Source organism: Orcinus orca, chromosome 5, assembly GCF_937001465.1.
Source record: "Orcinus orca chromosome 5, mOrcOrc1.1, whole genome shotgun sequence".
Lineage (NCBI taxonomy): Eukaryota > Metazoa > Chordata > Mammalia > Artiodactyla > Delphinidae > Orcinus > Orcinus orca.
In genome coordinates, this window is record NC_064563.1 from 88,961,041 (window position 1) to 88,976,289 (window position 15,249).

The 15,249-nt window shown below is 41.7% G+C and overlaps 1 protein-coding gene across 2 annotated transcripts in view; it reads left to right on the forward strand.

Moving 5' to 3' along the window:
* The window catches only part of DRD3 (dopamine receptor D3), a 36,266-nt gene extending 34,547 nt beyond the window's left edge, over positions 1-1,719 (forward strand). The window contains exons 5-7 of one of the 2 annotated variants that reach the window (XM_004272041.1): positions 101-236; positions 336-383; positions 1,523-1,719. In XM_004272041.1, coding sequence (XP_004272089.1) covers positions 101-236; positions 336-383; positions 1,523-1,719 — 381 coding nt within the window. Of the gene's footprint in view, positions 1-100; positions 384-1,522 lie in introns of both variants that reach the window. The other variant, XM_004272040.1, reaches the window with a different exon arrangement.
* Positions 1,720-15,249: the final 13,530 nt, after the last annotated feature.

A 15,249-nucleotide genomic window follows, 5' to 3' on the forward strand; every position in this document is an offset into this window, starting at 1 on the left:
CTCCTTCTTCCTTCACTGCATTCTGTTTCCCTTTCAGGAACATTCAGAAGATAAACAATATCCCCAGAAATGTCAGGACCCTCTCTTGTTACACCTACAGCCCCTCTCCCCTGGTCAGACACACATGGAGCTGAAGCGCTACTACAGCATCTGCCAAGATACTGTCTTGGGAAGACCAGGCTTCCAAGAAGGGGAAGGAGAGTTGAAAAGGGAGGGGAAGACTCGGAACTCCCTCAGCCCCACCATGGCACCTAAGCTCAGCTTAGAGGTTCGAAAACTCAGTAATGGCAGGTTGTCGACATCCCTGAAGCTAGGCCCCCTGCAACCTCGGGGAGTGCCGCTGCGGGAGAAGAAGGCAACCCAGATGCTGGTCATGGTGCTTGGTGAGTCAGGTTAAGTTGGGATGGGTTGGATTACGTTGAATTAGGTTGAGTTCAATGGAGCTGGTGGAGGATACTAAGGTAACCATAGTTAACAGAAATTGGAAATCCAACGACTGTAATATTTATAAATGTTTATAATGTAAATGAAAAGAGTTTGTGAATAAATCTTAACTTTGGTGGAAATTCAAAACACCTAGACTGAAATTTATGAAACCGAACAAGTCACATAATTGAGCTGTGTTTCGTGTCTATCACTTGGAATTATAATGGATAAATCAAATAATAAGTAAGATAATGATTCATTAAATCATCTAGCACATACTGGATATTTCCTACCTGCTTACCTATTTTAAAATATTAAGTGAAAAATGTGAGGATGCCAAAAGACTACTGTCATATGGTATGATAACATCTAGATTATTTTAAATACAGAGAAAAAAAGACTGAAGATTAATTCACTCAGATGTCAAAAGTAATTGATTGTCTTTGTGTGGTGGGTGATTATTTCACTTCTTTCTACTTTTGCATATTTACCCAGTTTTCCATACTGTGTAAAATCAGGGCTGGTTTTTATAGTAGAAAAATATAAATTTATTTAAATAAAGAAATTAAAAATTGATAAGTTGCGGTACCATACAGAGTTAGTGACGGTGAACATATCCTGTTCACTGTCACAGACAAGCCCCAAACTACTCATGTCTTAGGGACTTCTCGTGTCCAGGGAACCTCTATGTTAATCCCCTCAACAACCTTAACTATATGAATTGCATCTTTAAGGTCTTTTTTCCTATCAGTACCTAGGAACATGTCTTGCATGGATAGACATAAAATAAATATTTGAATTGAATTGAGAAGTAGAAAAGACTAGCGAAGGACTATCTAAAGATCAAACCAGAAAACTGATTTAGGAGCAAAGGCTTGGGATGAATCAAAGATGTTAGCATCTAGTTTTCTCACCTAAAAAAAAAAAAAGTGACTAATCACACCTGCTTCATAGGGTTGGTGTAAAAATTAAAAGGGTATGTGAAACTTCCAGCGTAGTAGCTGCCGTAAAGTAGACAACTGTGACTCATTTCCATGTTACAACAAAGGGAGTAAACAAACCCCTGACCCAGTTTTTCTCTTCCTTTGCAACCTAGGGACCTTCATTGTCTGCTGGCTGCCCTTCTTCTTGACCCACATTCTCAATACCCACTGCCAAGCATGCCACGTGTCCCCAGAGCTCTACAGTGCCACCACGTGGCTGGGCTACGTGAACAGCGCCCTGAACCCTGTGATCTATACCACCTTCAACATCGAGTTCCGAAAAGCCTTCCTCAAGATCCTGTCTTGCTGAAGGAGGAGGGAAGACTACCTGTGCCCACCTTTAGCTGCCAGGCCACTGGGCCACTGGCCAGGGCCTGCTCAAAACACAGTGCGATGTCTGCTGGCATGTGGTGGGAAGAAGATTCCCGAAGGCAAGATGTCCCTGAGTAGCAGGTGTAACGAACTGCTTCCTCCAGAACAGACAGTTCTACCTCCCCAGCTGAACTCTGACTTCACTCTGGCAATCTTCAAGTCGTTCGGAGGCCCCCAAGTGATAAGCAGTAATTCAGCGAGAAGATGATAGAACACGACTCCACACACAGACACAATTTTCATCAGAGGCATGATTCATTATAGCGAAGGAAAAATGAACAGATCTCATCATTCTCAACTTGCCAAGGGTCCTTGAAATCTCAGCCAGTAAACCGTCTTGCAGACAGCCAGTCTCACTTCCTTCAAACTTCTAATTAACTGTCAGGCCAACCTTGTACTTTCGTGGGCCCACTCTCTTTGGTCATTCCTTTCATTCGTTGCATCCTGAAATGTAATAGCAAGGCCAATGTTTCCACCTCTCTGTAGAATCTGATTGGCTACATTTGATTTGGGAAATTCCTCACCCTGAGGGAAACATGGTCCCACACTGGGACCTGGGCTTCCTTTTCAAACCTTGCTCCCCCTGTATTTTAGCTCTAGCTAAGAAGCCCCTTTGTTGCCATTTCCTTACTCTCAGAGTCTCAGTTCCAGAGTAATTTAAGATGGGGATGTTAAGTGACAAAGGAACGGCAATGCCCACTACAGTATCACTGTTGAATCTTGTGGTTCAGAGCGTGCTTTAGATGTGTTTTCATAACTCCGTGAGGTTTTCCTACCCAGGCATCTCCATCTCCTGCTTAACAGAGATCCAATACTTTCAGACCCTGAAACCCATTAACTATTAAGTGTCTACAAGGTGCCATTCACCTCCCAGGTTCTGGATATATGACATTGAATAAGACAGCTCCTGCGCTCAAGGAGCCCACCGCCTGCTCCTGTATTTGGCAGATTACTTGTCTAAGGGTGGTAGGGACCCACCTAAACTGCCAGAGGACACAAGAACTGAGACAGACTAGCTGTCCAAAGCCATCATATGGACAGTCTTTGTAAAGTCCTAATGCAGATGCTAAACATCATCCTCTCACAACTGAGATTAAAGGTATAATAGAAACAATGTGTAAATGTCATTCAAAATTGCATTTATAAGAAACTTGAATATCCTCACATTTACCTTTTCACCTACAGAAGCTATTTCTTCTTGATTACAGAATCAAGATACAATCTGTAGATAGTTTATGAAATGTTATCATCCTGAGCTTCAATAAATTTACTGTTAAGACCTGTTAGGGCATAGGCGTGACAGATACCTGCTGCAATGCTGTTAAAACCTCAAAATACACAGGAATTTTACATGGAATCTGAGGTGTCCCTTGCCCCTTCTCATTCCTCTAACCCTTAAGTATATAAAGAGGAAATATATATCCCCTCCCCAGTGAGTCAGTTATGTTACTCCTGAATGCTTTTAATGCCAGTATTTTTAAATGTTATCGTTGACAACAATGCTGTCTGCCCACTAGTTCTTGTACCTGGAGCCGTCTAGCTCAACAGGTTTATGGTACAAGCAGAACTAGGGACCGAGACAATTAAATATCAGAAGAAGTCAAAGTACGTGATTCCTAAGTTTTTTCAAGCAAAATAAACAGCAAATGGGTGGGAGAGTGGGGTGAAAGACCACAATTTCATGTCAAAATCAGAGTTTTACAGAGAGAAATATAAACAGCATCAGTATTCATATATTTGTGAGGAAAAGTGATAGCAAATATTTTGTTGCATTTCTTTACATCAGGTCATCAACCCTTATGATGACTTTCGGAAGATAAACATCATTTTGTAGGTGAGGAAACTGAGACAGAGGGAGGTTAAGAAATTTGCCTCAGGTCACACAGTCAGTAAGTGGCAGAGCCGGGATTCAAGGGCGTGCCTGCCTGATTCCCAAGCTCATGCAATTAACCACTATGGTGCACTGCCTCCCACCAGAGTGGCAAAGGGGTGGGGAGAAAAAGATGGAGCAAGATCTCTGGGAGAGCCTCACCCTGCCCCACCTACCTCCGCCTTAGACTTTCCTGAGAACCCAGCACAAGGCATTACTCTCACTGTCCTGCCATATTCAACCTCTGAACCAGTCACATGGGATATGCATAACCTATATTTATAGAATCATGGAACAGACCCGAGGGAGTATTTGGTTCTACCCTCTCCTTCATTTACAGAAAAGGAAAGCGAGGCCAGGAATTGCTGTCCCATCGTTGGATAATGACACACAAGTATTCAAATCCTCTGAATCCTAGTTCAGTGCTCTTTCTACGTTACCCTACTCCCTGAGAAGCCCATAAAAACTATAAACTCCATACAGATACAAGGATAAAATCATATTGTCATCTCCATCGTTAAACTGAGAGGCACTTTTCTCCCTAGATAGTATCTGTTAGGAGACAACATCTCCTTCCCGGGATTTTCTTCTGATCCAGGAAGAGCCTCCTAGGGGAATCCCAAACACATCCCCCAAGCACTCACTTCAGCCTCTTCATCCTGGGATTCTGCATTCTATCTCTTCCAGCTCTACATTCCCAACATGAATCAGTACGCTTGACCTCAGAGCTCTCTACTTTCAGAGCCAGTATGACTCTGGAGAGATGTTGGCCTGAATAAAGCAGAGCAGAGTTCTTGGGGCAAACCAGGTCTGGAGCCCAAAGACACCTCACAGCAGGCCATTCTACTTGGGTGAAATGCAAACAGCATCGAAATCCAAACAGATTACAATCAACCTTCAACTCTAGACCTTAGTAAATATTTTCTTCTTCTAAGACACCATCCTGAAAAAATTCCATTCATCACTCATTTATTAAATCAGTCCCTTATTCAATAAATAGATTGATTACCTTCTATGTGTTCGGCATGACACTTGGTGCTGGGAACATGATCAAGGAAGACATAGTCCTTGCTTTCAGAAGCCTGTAGACCACTGGGGAGGTAGAATTCCTGCGTACAGTGATGACTTGCTTGTCATCTATAATAAAGGGAATTCATGGTGTCTGGAAATCCCATATTCTGCCTTAAGAAGGCTTCGCAGACGTGTTGCCAGGGTTGAGACATAATGAAAAAGTAGGAAGAGTGTTCTCAGCAGAGAAAACGTCTGAGAAGTTAAAGAAACAAACAAGTAAGGAACATGCAAGGAATTTCAAATAATTCCAACTGGCTGTAGAGAAAAGATCTTACAGATAGCACAGGAAAGGAAAGGGCCGCACCTTTGGAGACATCCTCTGGCTCTGCTCAGGTGGCAGCTGAGCTGGTGGTGACACCTCTCACAGAAAATCTCAAGATTTTGCCTCCACTTTCCTCCAGGTGGGCAACACGCATCACAGAACATTTATCACTAACTTAACTACCTCTCTCTGAGCTGCAGTCAATTTCAGCAAACGCAGAATTCGATTCGAATTCTCTGCTCTTTTGTCTACAAGAGGAGGGATGGCTGGTTGGGTGTCTGTAGAGTCAAAGATGATTAAAATAAGGCAGTTCAGAGAGTTTAGGTCAGAAATCAAGGCAGGTCAGGCAGAGAGATTTGTTTTTCTGTATGCTTGGGTCAGAACTAAACAGAGAGACAGGTTAAGGGATTCGCTAAAAACTGGCTGTCTCCTGGAGATCCTGACTCCCAGGCCTGTGCTCTGATCGTATGGTATCTGCTGACATCAGAAAACTGAAAAAACTTAATTTGAATCAACACACAGAGAGCAGAGAGCGGATGACAGGCAATTAATTTGATTCCTCCTTTCTACCTAATTCTCTCCTCATCAGCTTAGAAAGGGAGTGAGTTTCCATGACTACCTCCTGTCACGGAGACTCAGTTGAGGGTGATGCCAGGCAGCTCAGCTTCGTAGCACACACTGGCAGAGGCCGAACCTGAAGTCTGTGCCAAGCACAAGACCTGGGGCCTCTCGCCCCACCTACCCTCACCTCAATTAATCACCCAGCCTCCACCACTGTGCATCAAGTCCCTGCTTTGTGCAGTCTGCTGGGTACTGGGACGAGCGGAGAGACGGCCATAGGCCACTGAGGATGGATGTGCCCCAGAGAGAGGGCTGGGCTGAACCCAAGGTTTCTCTGACCAGCTTATGGGAAAAACAATGGACAGAAATGAATCAAAAAGACTGGAGGACTAGCAGGGACAAGCGACCTTGGGCAAGTATTTCAGCTCTATTAGTTCCAACCTCCTCATTAGTAAAATGGTGACCTGAAGACCTAGCCTTCTACATAGGCCATTGAAAGATTAAATAGCTAATATTTTATTTATTTATTTATTTATTTATTTTGTGGTACGCGGGCCTCTCACTGTTGTGGCCTCTCCCGTTGCGGAGCACAGGCTCTGGATGCGCAGGCTCAGCGGCCATGGCTCACGGGCCCAGCCGCTCCGCGGCATGTGAGATCTTCCCGAACTGGGGCACGAACCCGTGTCCCCTGCATCGGCAGGCGGACTCTCAACCACTGCGCCACCTGGGAAGCCCTGAATAACTAACATTAAAAGTGTTTTATTAACTACAAAGCTCTAACAAATGTAAGAGATTATTATTATCATTGATATTATTATTATTATTTCCCCCCTAAGCAGCTGTTTCTATGCTAACTATCTGGTTCACAGCCCACCTTTCTTCCTCTTTGCTGATTCTCTAATAGTCTCAAGTTATTAGGCATAATCTGTTCAGCCTCCCACTTGAAACTGATTTTTCTCTTGTCTTTTATTCCCCAAATGTTCCCAAGATACTTGGCTGAATTTGTAGTCAGATTGTTAGGCAATTGGCTAGTCCCTTTCCCTGTTCACACAGCCAAGTACACAAGTGTGGCATGATCTAACACCAGACTGACGGCAGATGCTCGCTTGCTAAAGTGACCTCAGGGCCTCTCTTCCTCTCCTGGCCAGGAAAAAGCAGCAGAACACATCTATTCCTTAGGACTTTCCAGCTTTGTTCCTCATGACATCTGAGCCAAACATGCTTTTCTCTTTCTCCATCTCTTCCCTCCTGAGACAAGTGCATTGGATCTGGTGCAGTAGTTTCCTGGGGCTACTGTAACAAATTACTAAAAACTGGGTGGCTTAAAACAACAATAAAGAAGTTTATTCTTTCACAGTTCCAGGAGCTGGAGTCCAAAGCCAAGGTGTTGGCAAGGCCATGCTCTCTCCGAGGGCTATAAGGGAAGATCCTTCGTTGCCTCTTCCTAGTTTCTGGTAGCTGCCAGCAATCTTTGGTGTTCCATAGCTTGTGGCAGCCTGACTCCAATCTCTGCTTCCATCTTCATATGGGGTTCTCTCCTGTGTGTCTATGTCCAAATTTCACTCTTCTTATCAGTCACTGAATTAGGTCCCACCCTAATCTGATATAACCCCATCTTAACTCAATTACATCAGCAAAGACCCTATTTCCAAATAAGGTCACCTTTACAGGTTCTGGGGAATTAGAACTTTGACATATCTTTTTGTGGAAACACAAATAAATCCATAAGCTATGGTGAAAGTGATCTGAAAGGCAGGAGGACTTGGAACTTGGATGAATTGGGGAAGTGTACAAAGCTCTGTCATTCAGAATATAAGAGGTCTGATTTCAGCCTTGGCATATAGTCCTTTTAGTGGCCCTGAGTCAAATCGGCAGACTTCCTGGAACTCAACTTTCTTATCAGTAAAAGTGATAAGTCTGAATTCCTAAGCTATGACGAGACAAGTTAAAATAATTCTAGAAGGATATGAATTATCTTCTGAGCCCTAAAAGCCTATAAATATGCTTACTAATAAAAGTCAAAACTGTTCAGAAACAACTCTTAGTTGCTTCTCTGTGTCTTAAGAAAAAAAACTAATTCAACAGCAATTAGGGGCTGAGGAGGAAAGCTGAGGGAATATCATGTAGGTCTCCTACTCCATGTAGCACCACTTCAGACTGACTAAGGTGGAGGAGGGTGTTTTTTCCTTTAAGAAAAACAAACATAATTGAGTCTTGCATTATGGTTTGAGCAGACTCCATAAAACTCCATAGTAAAGACTTGAAAAGCTTGCAGTTCGGGCTTCCCTGGTGGCGCAGTGGTTAAGAATCCGCCTGCCAATGCAGAGGACATGGGTTCGATTCCTGGTCCAGGAAGATCCCACATGCACGGAGCAACTAAGCCCATGCACCACAACTACTGAGTCTGCGCTCTAGAGCCCGCAAGCCATAACTACTGAGCCCATGTGCCGCAACTACTGAAGCCTGCATGCCTAGAGCCCTTGCTCTGCAACAAGAGAGGCCACTGCAATGAGAAGCCCACGCACCACAACGAAGAATAGCCCCAACTCACTCCAACTAGAGAAAGCCCGCGCGCAGCAAGGAAGACCAAACACAGCCAATAAATAAATTTATTTTTTTTTTAAAAAGCTTGCAATTCATCACAGTGTATAATTATGGGATTTAAGAGTTGGAGGGGACTTTACTCCAATCCCCTGGTTATTGTAGAAATTCTCTCTAACATCTCTGATTCGTTATCACCCAGCTGTATTAAGGAGCTGGCTCACTTCTTTCCAAGACATAAAACAAATTACCCTTTAGAAAATCCCGCCCTCTTTTAAGCCAAAATTTGCCTTCTTATAAAATCCACCTTTTGGTCTCTATTCTCTCCTCTGTTCCATCTTCTCAATGATAGCCTTTGTGCGATTAAGACAATTCTCCAAAGTTTCAATCCCTATATCTCTACTTCAAGGTACATTTTCTTATACTCTCTATCTTGGTTGCTTTCCTCTGGATGTAACCATGTTGTTAGTGTTTCTCTTAAAATATGAGGCCACAGGGGTTTCCCTGGTGGCGCAGTTGTTGAGAGTCCGCCTGCCGATGTGGGGGACACGGGTTCGTGCCCCGGTCTGGGAAGATCCCACATGCCACGGATCAGCTAGGCCCGTGAGCCATGGCCGCTGAGCCTGCACGTCCGGAGCCTGTGCTCCATAACGGGAGAGGCCACAACAGTGAGAGGCCCGCGTACCGCAAAAAAAAAAAAAAAAAAAATGAGGCCACAAATAGAATCCAATCTTCTAAATATTGTTTAACCAGTTCAGAGTACCATGGACTCATTATTCCACATGATTGGTATATTCCATTTTTAATGACCCAACTCAAATTGCATAGACTCTTAGGGCTCATATTGAAACTCTAAGAAGGAAACTTGCATCCTAAATGGTTAAATGTAACGGGGTATGCCTTAAGGAGCAACACCTATACTTGAAGGAAGTAGGATTCAGCAGAGGGAGGAATTGAACAGTGTTGCAGTCACACAAAAATCTTAGATGATCCTACAGGGAGTTCTTGAGGGAGCAGGGTGTTTATGGTCCCAACCAGTAATTGGATGCAGACTACCTCTGGGAAGGAGGCATGACTTAGGCCAGGAAGCTCTCTTCAGTTGAAAGGTTTCAGCTGTCAATACTCCTAGCAACTGGGGGAACAAATTCCTCATTCCTGAAGAGTGATCTGGGTGGCACACCACAGGATCCACTATAGTTCACCCTTTATACCATTCGGCTTCACTTTTCCTCATATAGTAAATTCTAGAAACAGCTTCCTCAGGAATCTAGTTGTCCTATTCCTATGGAAAGTTAGTGGAATGGACTATAATCTCTGCCACAGCAAATGGTTTCAAAGACAAGGTAATTCTCATCATTTCCCTTTCTACTGTCTATTCTAGATTCCCCTCACTATTGATTATCACTCTACTGGTCCAGGTGGCTTACCTGGTAGAGTGATCTTGAGGGACATGGCAACTTTCTCAGGCCGTGGCTGCTACACTTATCCATTACCATCAAAATAAATGAAGGAATACAAAGAGATACCTCAGTGGATCATCCAGGTAGCAGATGTATTCTTCCCTGTCCCCATTGTGTAACAACATCCCTAACTTCTCCTAATGATCAGGATTCAATTATCCAGAATGCTCCATCACTTGCCTGTTGGTCTCCTGGCACAAGGAGCTCTAAATGACTAGGTGGAAACTATAACTTAGAGCTTAATGGGATTCTCATCCCCTAGTAGACATGTTCCCCCTTTAAAAACAAGGACTTTACCTCAAAAAGTTAAATATAGCATTGCTATATGATCCAGCAATTCCACTCCTATGTATGTACCCCCCAAATTGGAAACAAATGTTCAAATCCTTGCATAGAAATGTTCATAGTAACATTATTCATAATAGCTAAAATTACATGCAATATATATATATCACATATATAGTATATATGATTCCATTATATAGATAATATATATACCACATATATTATATATAATTCCATTTTACATATATATATGTAAAATGGAATATTATCCAGCCATAAAAAGGAATGAAGTACTGATACATGTTAGAATGCAGGTGAACCTCAAAAACATTATGCTAAATGGAAGAAGCCAGACATAAAGGTCACATATTGTATGATTTCATTTATATGAAATATCCAGAATAGATAAGTCCACAGAGACAGAATAATGATTGGTGATTTCCAAGGGTAGATAGGGAGGGAATGGGGAGTAACTGCTTAATTGGGTACATGATTTTCTTTGGGGGTGATGAAAATGTTTTGGAACTAGATAGAGGTGGTGCTTGCACAGTTGTTAGATGTACTAAACGCCACTGAATTGTTCACTTCAAAATGGTTAATTTTATGTTATGTGAACTTCACCTCAATATATTTTTTTAATTTTAAAAAGAAATAAAAATGAACAAGGACCTAGAGATCCCATGTTCTTGGATTGGAAGACTCAGTATTGTTAAGATGGCAGTTCTCTCTCCAAATTTATCTATATATTTCATGTAATCCATCTCAAAAGTCCAGCAGACCTTCTTTTTTTTTCTTTATCAGAAACTTATAAGCAGATTGTAAAATTTATATGGAAATGCAAAAGATTCAGAATAGCCAAAATTATTTTTGAAAAGAAGAACAAAATTGGAGAATGTTTACTTTCCAATTTCAAAACTCATTATAAAGCGACAGTTATCAAGGTAATATGGGGCTTCCCTGGTGGCGCAGTGGTTGAGAGTCTGCCTGCCGATGCAGGGGACGTGGGTTCGTGCCCCGGTCTGGGAAGATCCCACATGCCGCAGAGCGGCTGGGGCCGTGAGCCATGGCCGCTGGACCTGCGCGTCTGGAGCCTGTGCTCTGCAACAGGAGAGGCCACAACAGTGGCCTACCGCATACCGCAAAAAAAAAAAAAAAAAAAAAAGATAATATGGTATTGGCATAAGAATAGATATATAGATAACTGAACAGAATTAAAAGTCTAGAAAGAAATCCTTACATTTATGGTTAATTGATTTTCAAAAAAAGGCAATCTGTTAGCGAAAGGAGAGCCTTTTAAACAAATGGTGTTAGGACAGTTGGATATTCATATGCATAAACATGAAATTAGACCATCCCCCCATATTAATTCAATATGGATCATAGAGTTAAATGTAAAAGCTAAACAGTAAAACTTTTAAAAGAAAACCTAGGTAGAACTATTTGGATCTTAGGATAGACAAAGATTTCTTAGATATAACACTATAAGCACCTTAAAAAAGAAAAAAGTGATAAATTGATCTTGTGAAAATTTAAAACTTTGCACTTCAAAAGACACTAATTAGAAACAGCAGACTGGCTTGCAAAATACTTGCAAAACACATATCTGATAAAGGACTTGTATCCAGAATATATAAAGAACACTTACCATTCAATAGTAAGAAGACAACTCAATCTAAAAATGGCAAAATATTTTAATGGATATTTTACTGAAAAAGATAGAAAAGTTGCTTATAAATACATGAAAAAGACACTCATCATTTTCATTAGACAATGACTAAAACATTTTTAAAAAGACAGACAATAACAAATGTTGGAGAGGAGGTGGAGAAATGAGAATCCTCATACATTGCTGATAGGAATGTACAATAATGCAGTCACTTTGGAAAACAGTTTGGCAGCCTCTTAAAAAGTTAAATATAAATTTACCGTATCATCGGGTGATTCTGCTTCTGGGCATCTATTCAAGAGAAAGTAAATAAAACGAATATCCACACAAAGACTTGCACATTATGCTCTTTGCAGGATTATTCATAATAGCCAAAGGTTAAAAACAACCCAAATGTCCATCAACTGGTGAGTGGATAGACAGATTGTGGTGTATCTGTACAACAAAATGTTATTCAACAATGGAAAGTAACAAACTGGTTGTACATGCTGTGACGTGGACAAATGTCAGAAACTTTTACTAAATGAAAGAAGCAAGCCACAAGAGACTATGTATCATATGATTCTGTTTATATGAAATGTCCAAAAAGGCAAATTTATAGAGAAAGAGAGAAGATTCGTGGTTGCCTGGGGCAGGGAGATGTAATGGGCACGAGGATCTTACTGGAATGATACAAATGTTTTAAAACTGATTTATTGTGATGGTTGTACAACTTGGTAAACTTACTAAAAATCACTGAATTATACACTTGAAGTATGTGAATTACACACTATGTAAAATATGCCTCAATAAAAATGTTTTTTAAAGAAAGACCTGTAAATCTGCAGAGTCCCGAATAGCATGGACAAGAAGGACAAAATTCCTCAGGCGCATCAGAGAGAATAATGTTAAGCAGTGGTGCTTGTACTTCTACTTCTCATTTCCCAGATCCATGTATTTTACTGATTGGATTGGCATCATATAAGGGTCTTTGGTTTAGAGTATATACTCTGTCTGAAGTCTGGTGCCCATCATCAGAAGGCATCATCTCCAAGCTGATGCCTCTATCGTGCATCCAAAAAGCTGTTGCACATCCATTAGACGAGCAGCTTCTGGGAGGTGTAATATGTGATAGAAACAGTGGATCACATGGTCATGTGCATACGGCCATCCCTCCATCCATACAAGCAATTACCTGGGTCTGAGGTAATGTTTGTCAGGATTCTATTCCAGTGGCTCAAGTACCACATAAGCACTGTTGGACTAAGATTGTATGAGTAGGAAAGGTAAATCCGTACTGGAAAATGTGTCAGTTCCTATCAAGAGGAATCACAAGATGGAAGGTCCCATGTAATAAACTTTCCATGAAGGAGCTGATGGGTCTCTTCGAGAGGTGGAGCCGTATTGGGAGCTCATTGCTGGTGTTTTTTGGTGGTAGGCCGGATAGTCAACAGTGGCAATAATTAGATCAGACTTAGATAGCTGGAGCCCATGTTTTGGGGCCATGCGTAGCCTCCATCCTTGCTACCATTTCACAGGCCATGGTTGTTGTACTTGTCCGTTACCATCATATTTGGGCAACTGAGTATTCTTTTCTGTCTCCATTATGTAAGAGCAGAACTGTCTTCTCCTGGTGATAAAGGTCAGTGAGCCTTGCTAGGATGGTGGCTCTATTTCTTACCTACTAGTGCATTAATGTGCCTTTTGTGCCAGCACTGATAGAATTTGGCTGACATCAACTAGCTAAGACATTCTGTTTCTTAGGTTGTAAAGCATCAACTGGCCAAATCATTCCCTACTGCCCATGAGTGATATATATTCTTACCTCGAAGTATTTCTCTTGACAGGCATACTACCTGAGGCTTTGTCCCTTAAAAAGAATTCCCCTCATCCTTGGATTAAGTCTGTAACCCTCTAAAATCCATCCTGGCAAGGGGAATGGAATACCATGATTGGTTTAGCCTTAAAGCATCATTTGCAATGGAATCGATGTCAGGCTTCCTGATCCATAGTTGGTAGAATCTAATCTGTTGCCCTGTGTGAAAAGCCTTCAGACTTCAGGCACCTCTCCCTTTTGCTGTAACCCCCAATGGATTACTGATAGAGGCACTGGGAATCCCTCTGCACTGCACATTATTTCAATTTCCTGGCATTTCATTCCTCCAGCCCTAGAAACTTAAATCCACTAAGAGAGGTTCCATGTTTTCTTAATTTCTTACTTATGTGGGACTTCAATTCTCCTTGCACCTTCCTTTCAAAATTGAATGTGGTATATCCTGGTACCCCCTTCCTCTGGTTCCTACATTTGAAAGTTGGTTTTTATTTTCCCCAGGCCCCCTAGGGAACTGAGCTGAGTTCCATCTTCTATATCCATAAGAAGTCCACTCACACTAAGCAATTAACAAGCTTAATGGAATTTACCCAAGATCTGAGCCCAGTGGGGAAGAGGGGAGGGGCAGATCACCATCTTCCTGGGTTGGTCTTTCTCCTGTATCTTCTCACCACCTTTCTCCCAAATTTGGCCTCGGGGCTTCCAAGTCTTCTCCTGTCTTTTTTTTTTTTTTCTTCTTCTTCTCCTGTCTTTGATGCCCAGACTCTGGGAATCTTCATTCCTTTTCCAAGTGGGATAATATCAATATACTCCTTCCACACTAGCTAAGAGAAATACAATTTTTTTCCGTCTTTTTGCATGTCGGTGAAGACAGAGCAATATAAACAATAGAAAAAAGTAAGAACTACTTAACTTATGTTAACATTATACCATCTCACTTACTGAAAGAGCAAGTTGCTCCATGTTTGGGCTTCTCCTCACCATAACAAAGCTTTTGGGGTCCTTACAGCAGTCTTTAGCACTTTTTGTAAGGCTAGGTTTATTCCCAACTTTAGCCTCCTTTATTCTGTTTTTGAAGGTTCATGAGAGTCTTTTGTGTTCCAGCTCATCTGTAATCCACTTTCCCTGTCTCTTGTGCATGTCCTTTTAAAAGCTTGAGCTCTGCAGAGAGCTCCCTGTACAACCACCTCCTTCTTTAGATGTCTCCCCTTTTATCCCTGGATTATTTCCTATTATATTATAATCAGGATTTTATTGTTTAAATCTCCCACCTCCCCCAAGTCATATTCCATTCTAAAGTCTCACATCACAGAATCACACCTGTGGTAAATACTCTTTTGAAGTGAAGAGTTAATTTGTAATGCAAATAATTTATCTCATTTTATTATTTATTTATCTCATTTTCAAGTAGGAATTGTCATATATCAAAGTTTCATAAAGACAAATGAGGAGCAAATTCTTTCACACCTTTTTTCTTCTCCGTTATTTACTCTCCTTCCCCCTCCCCTTCCCTCCTGTCTTTTCCCCTCTGTTTTCCTGCTTCCTTTCGAGATCTGTGTAAGACCCCTGGGCTTCTCTTCCAGACACTGCTTTTGTTGGACTGAAATACCTTCTGTTCATGTATTGGAGTGAGCCTGTGTTGTACCAGGCAAACTCAACTACCACCTGCCTCCAGAAAACTCATGAGTGGAGGTAAGTGAAGAAAGCACTTCTACAGGGAATTGGTTGTCTCCGCCTGTAACCCCTGACAGCTGGGGATTTCCATCTCCTAACTGTTCCGCTTCTATCAACTTCAATTAAAGTCCACCTTCTTCAGCTGACAAACTCTAAGGGGTAAATCTCTGACTCAGCCTCCTCAGTGAGGGCAATGAACTCTGTCCTGTCTACAGAGCTGTTGAAAAAAAATCACGTGTAAGAAAATATAAACTGGAAACCATGATGT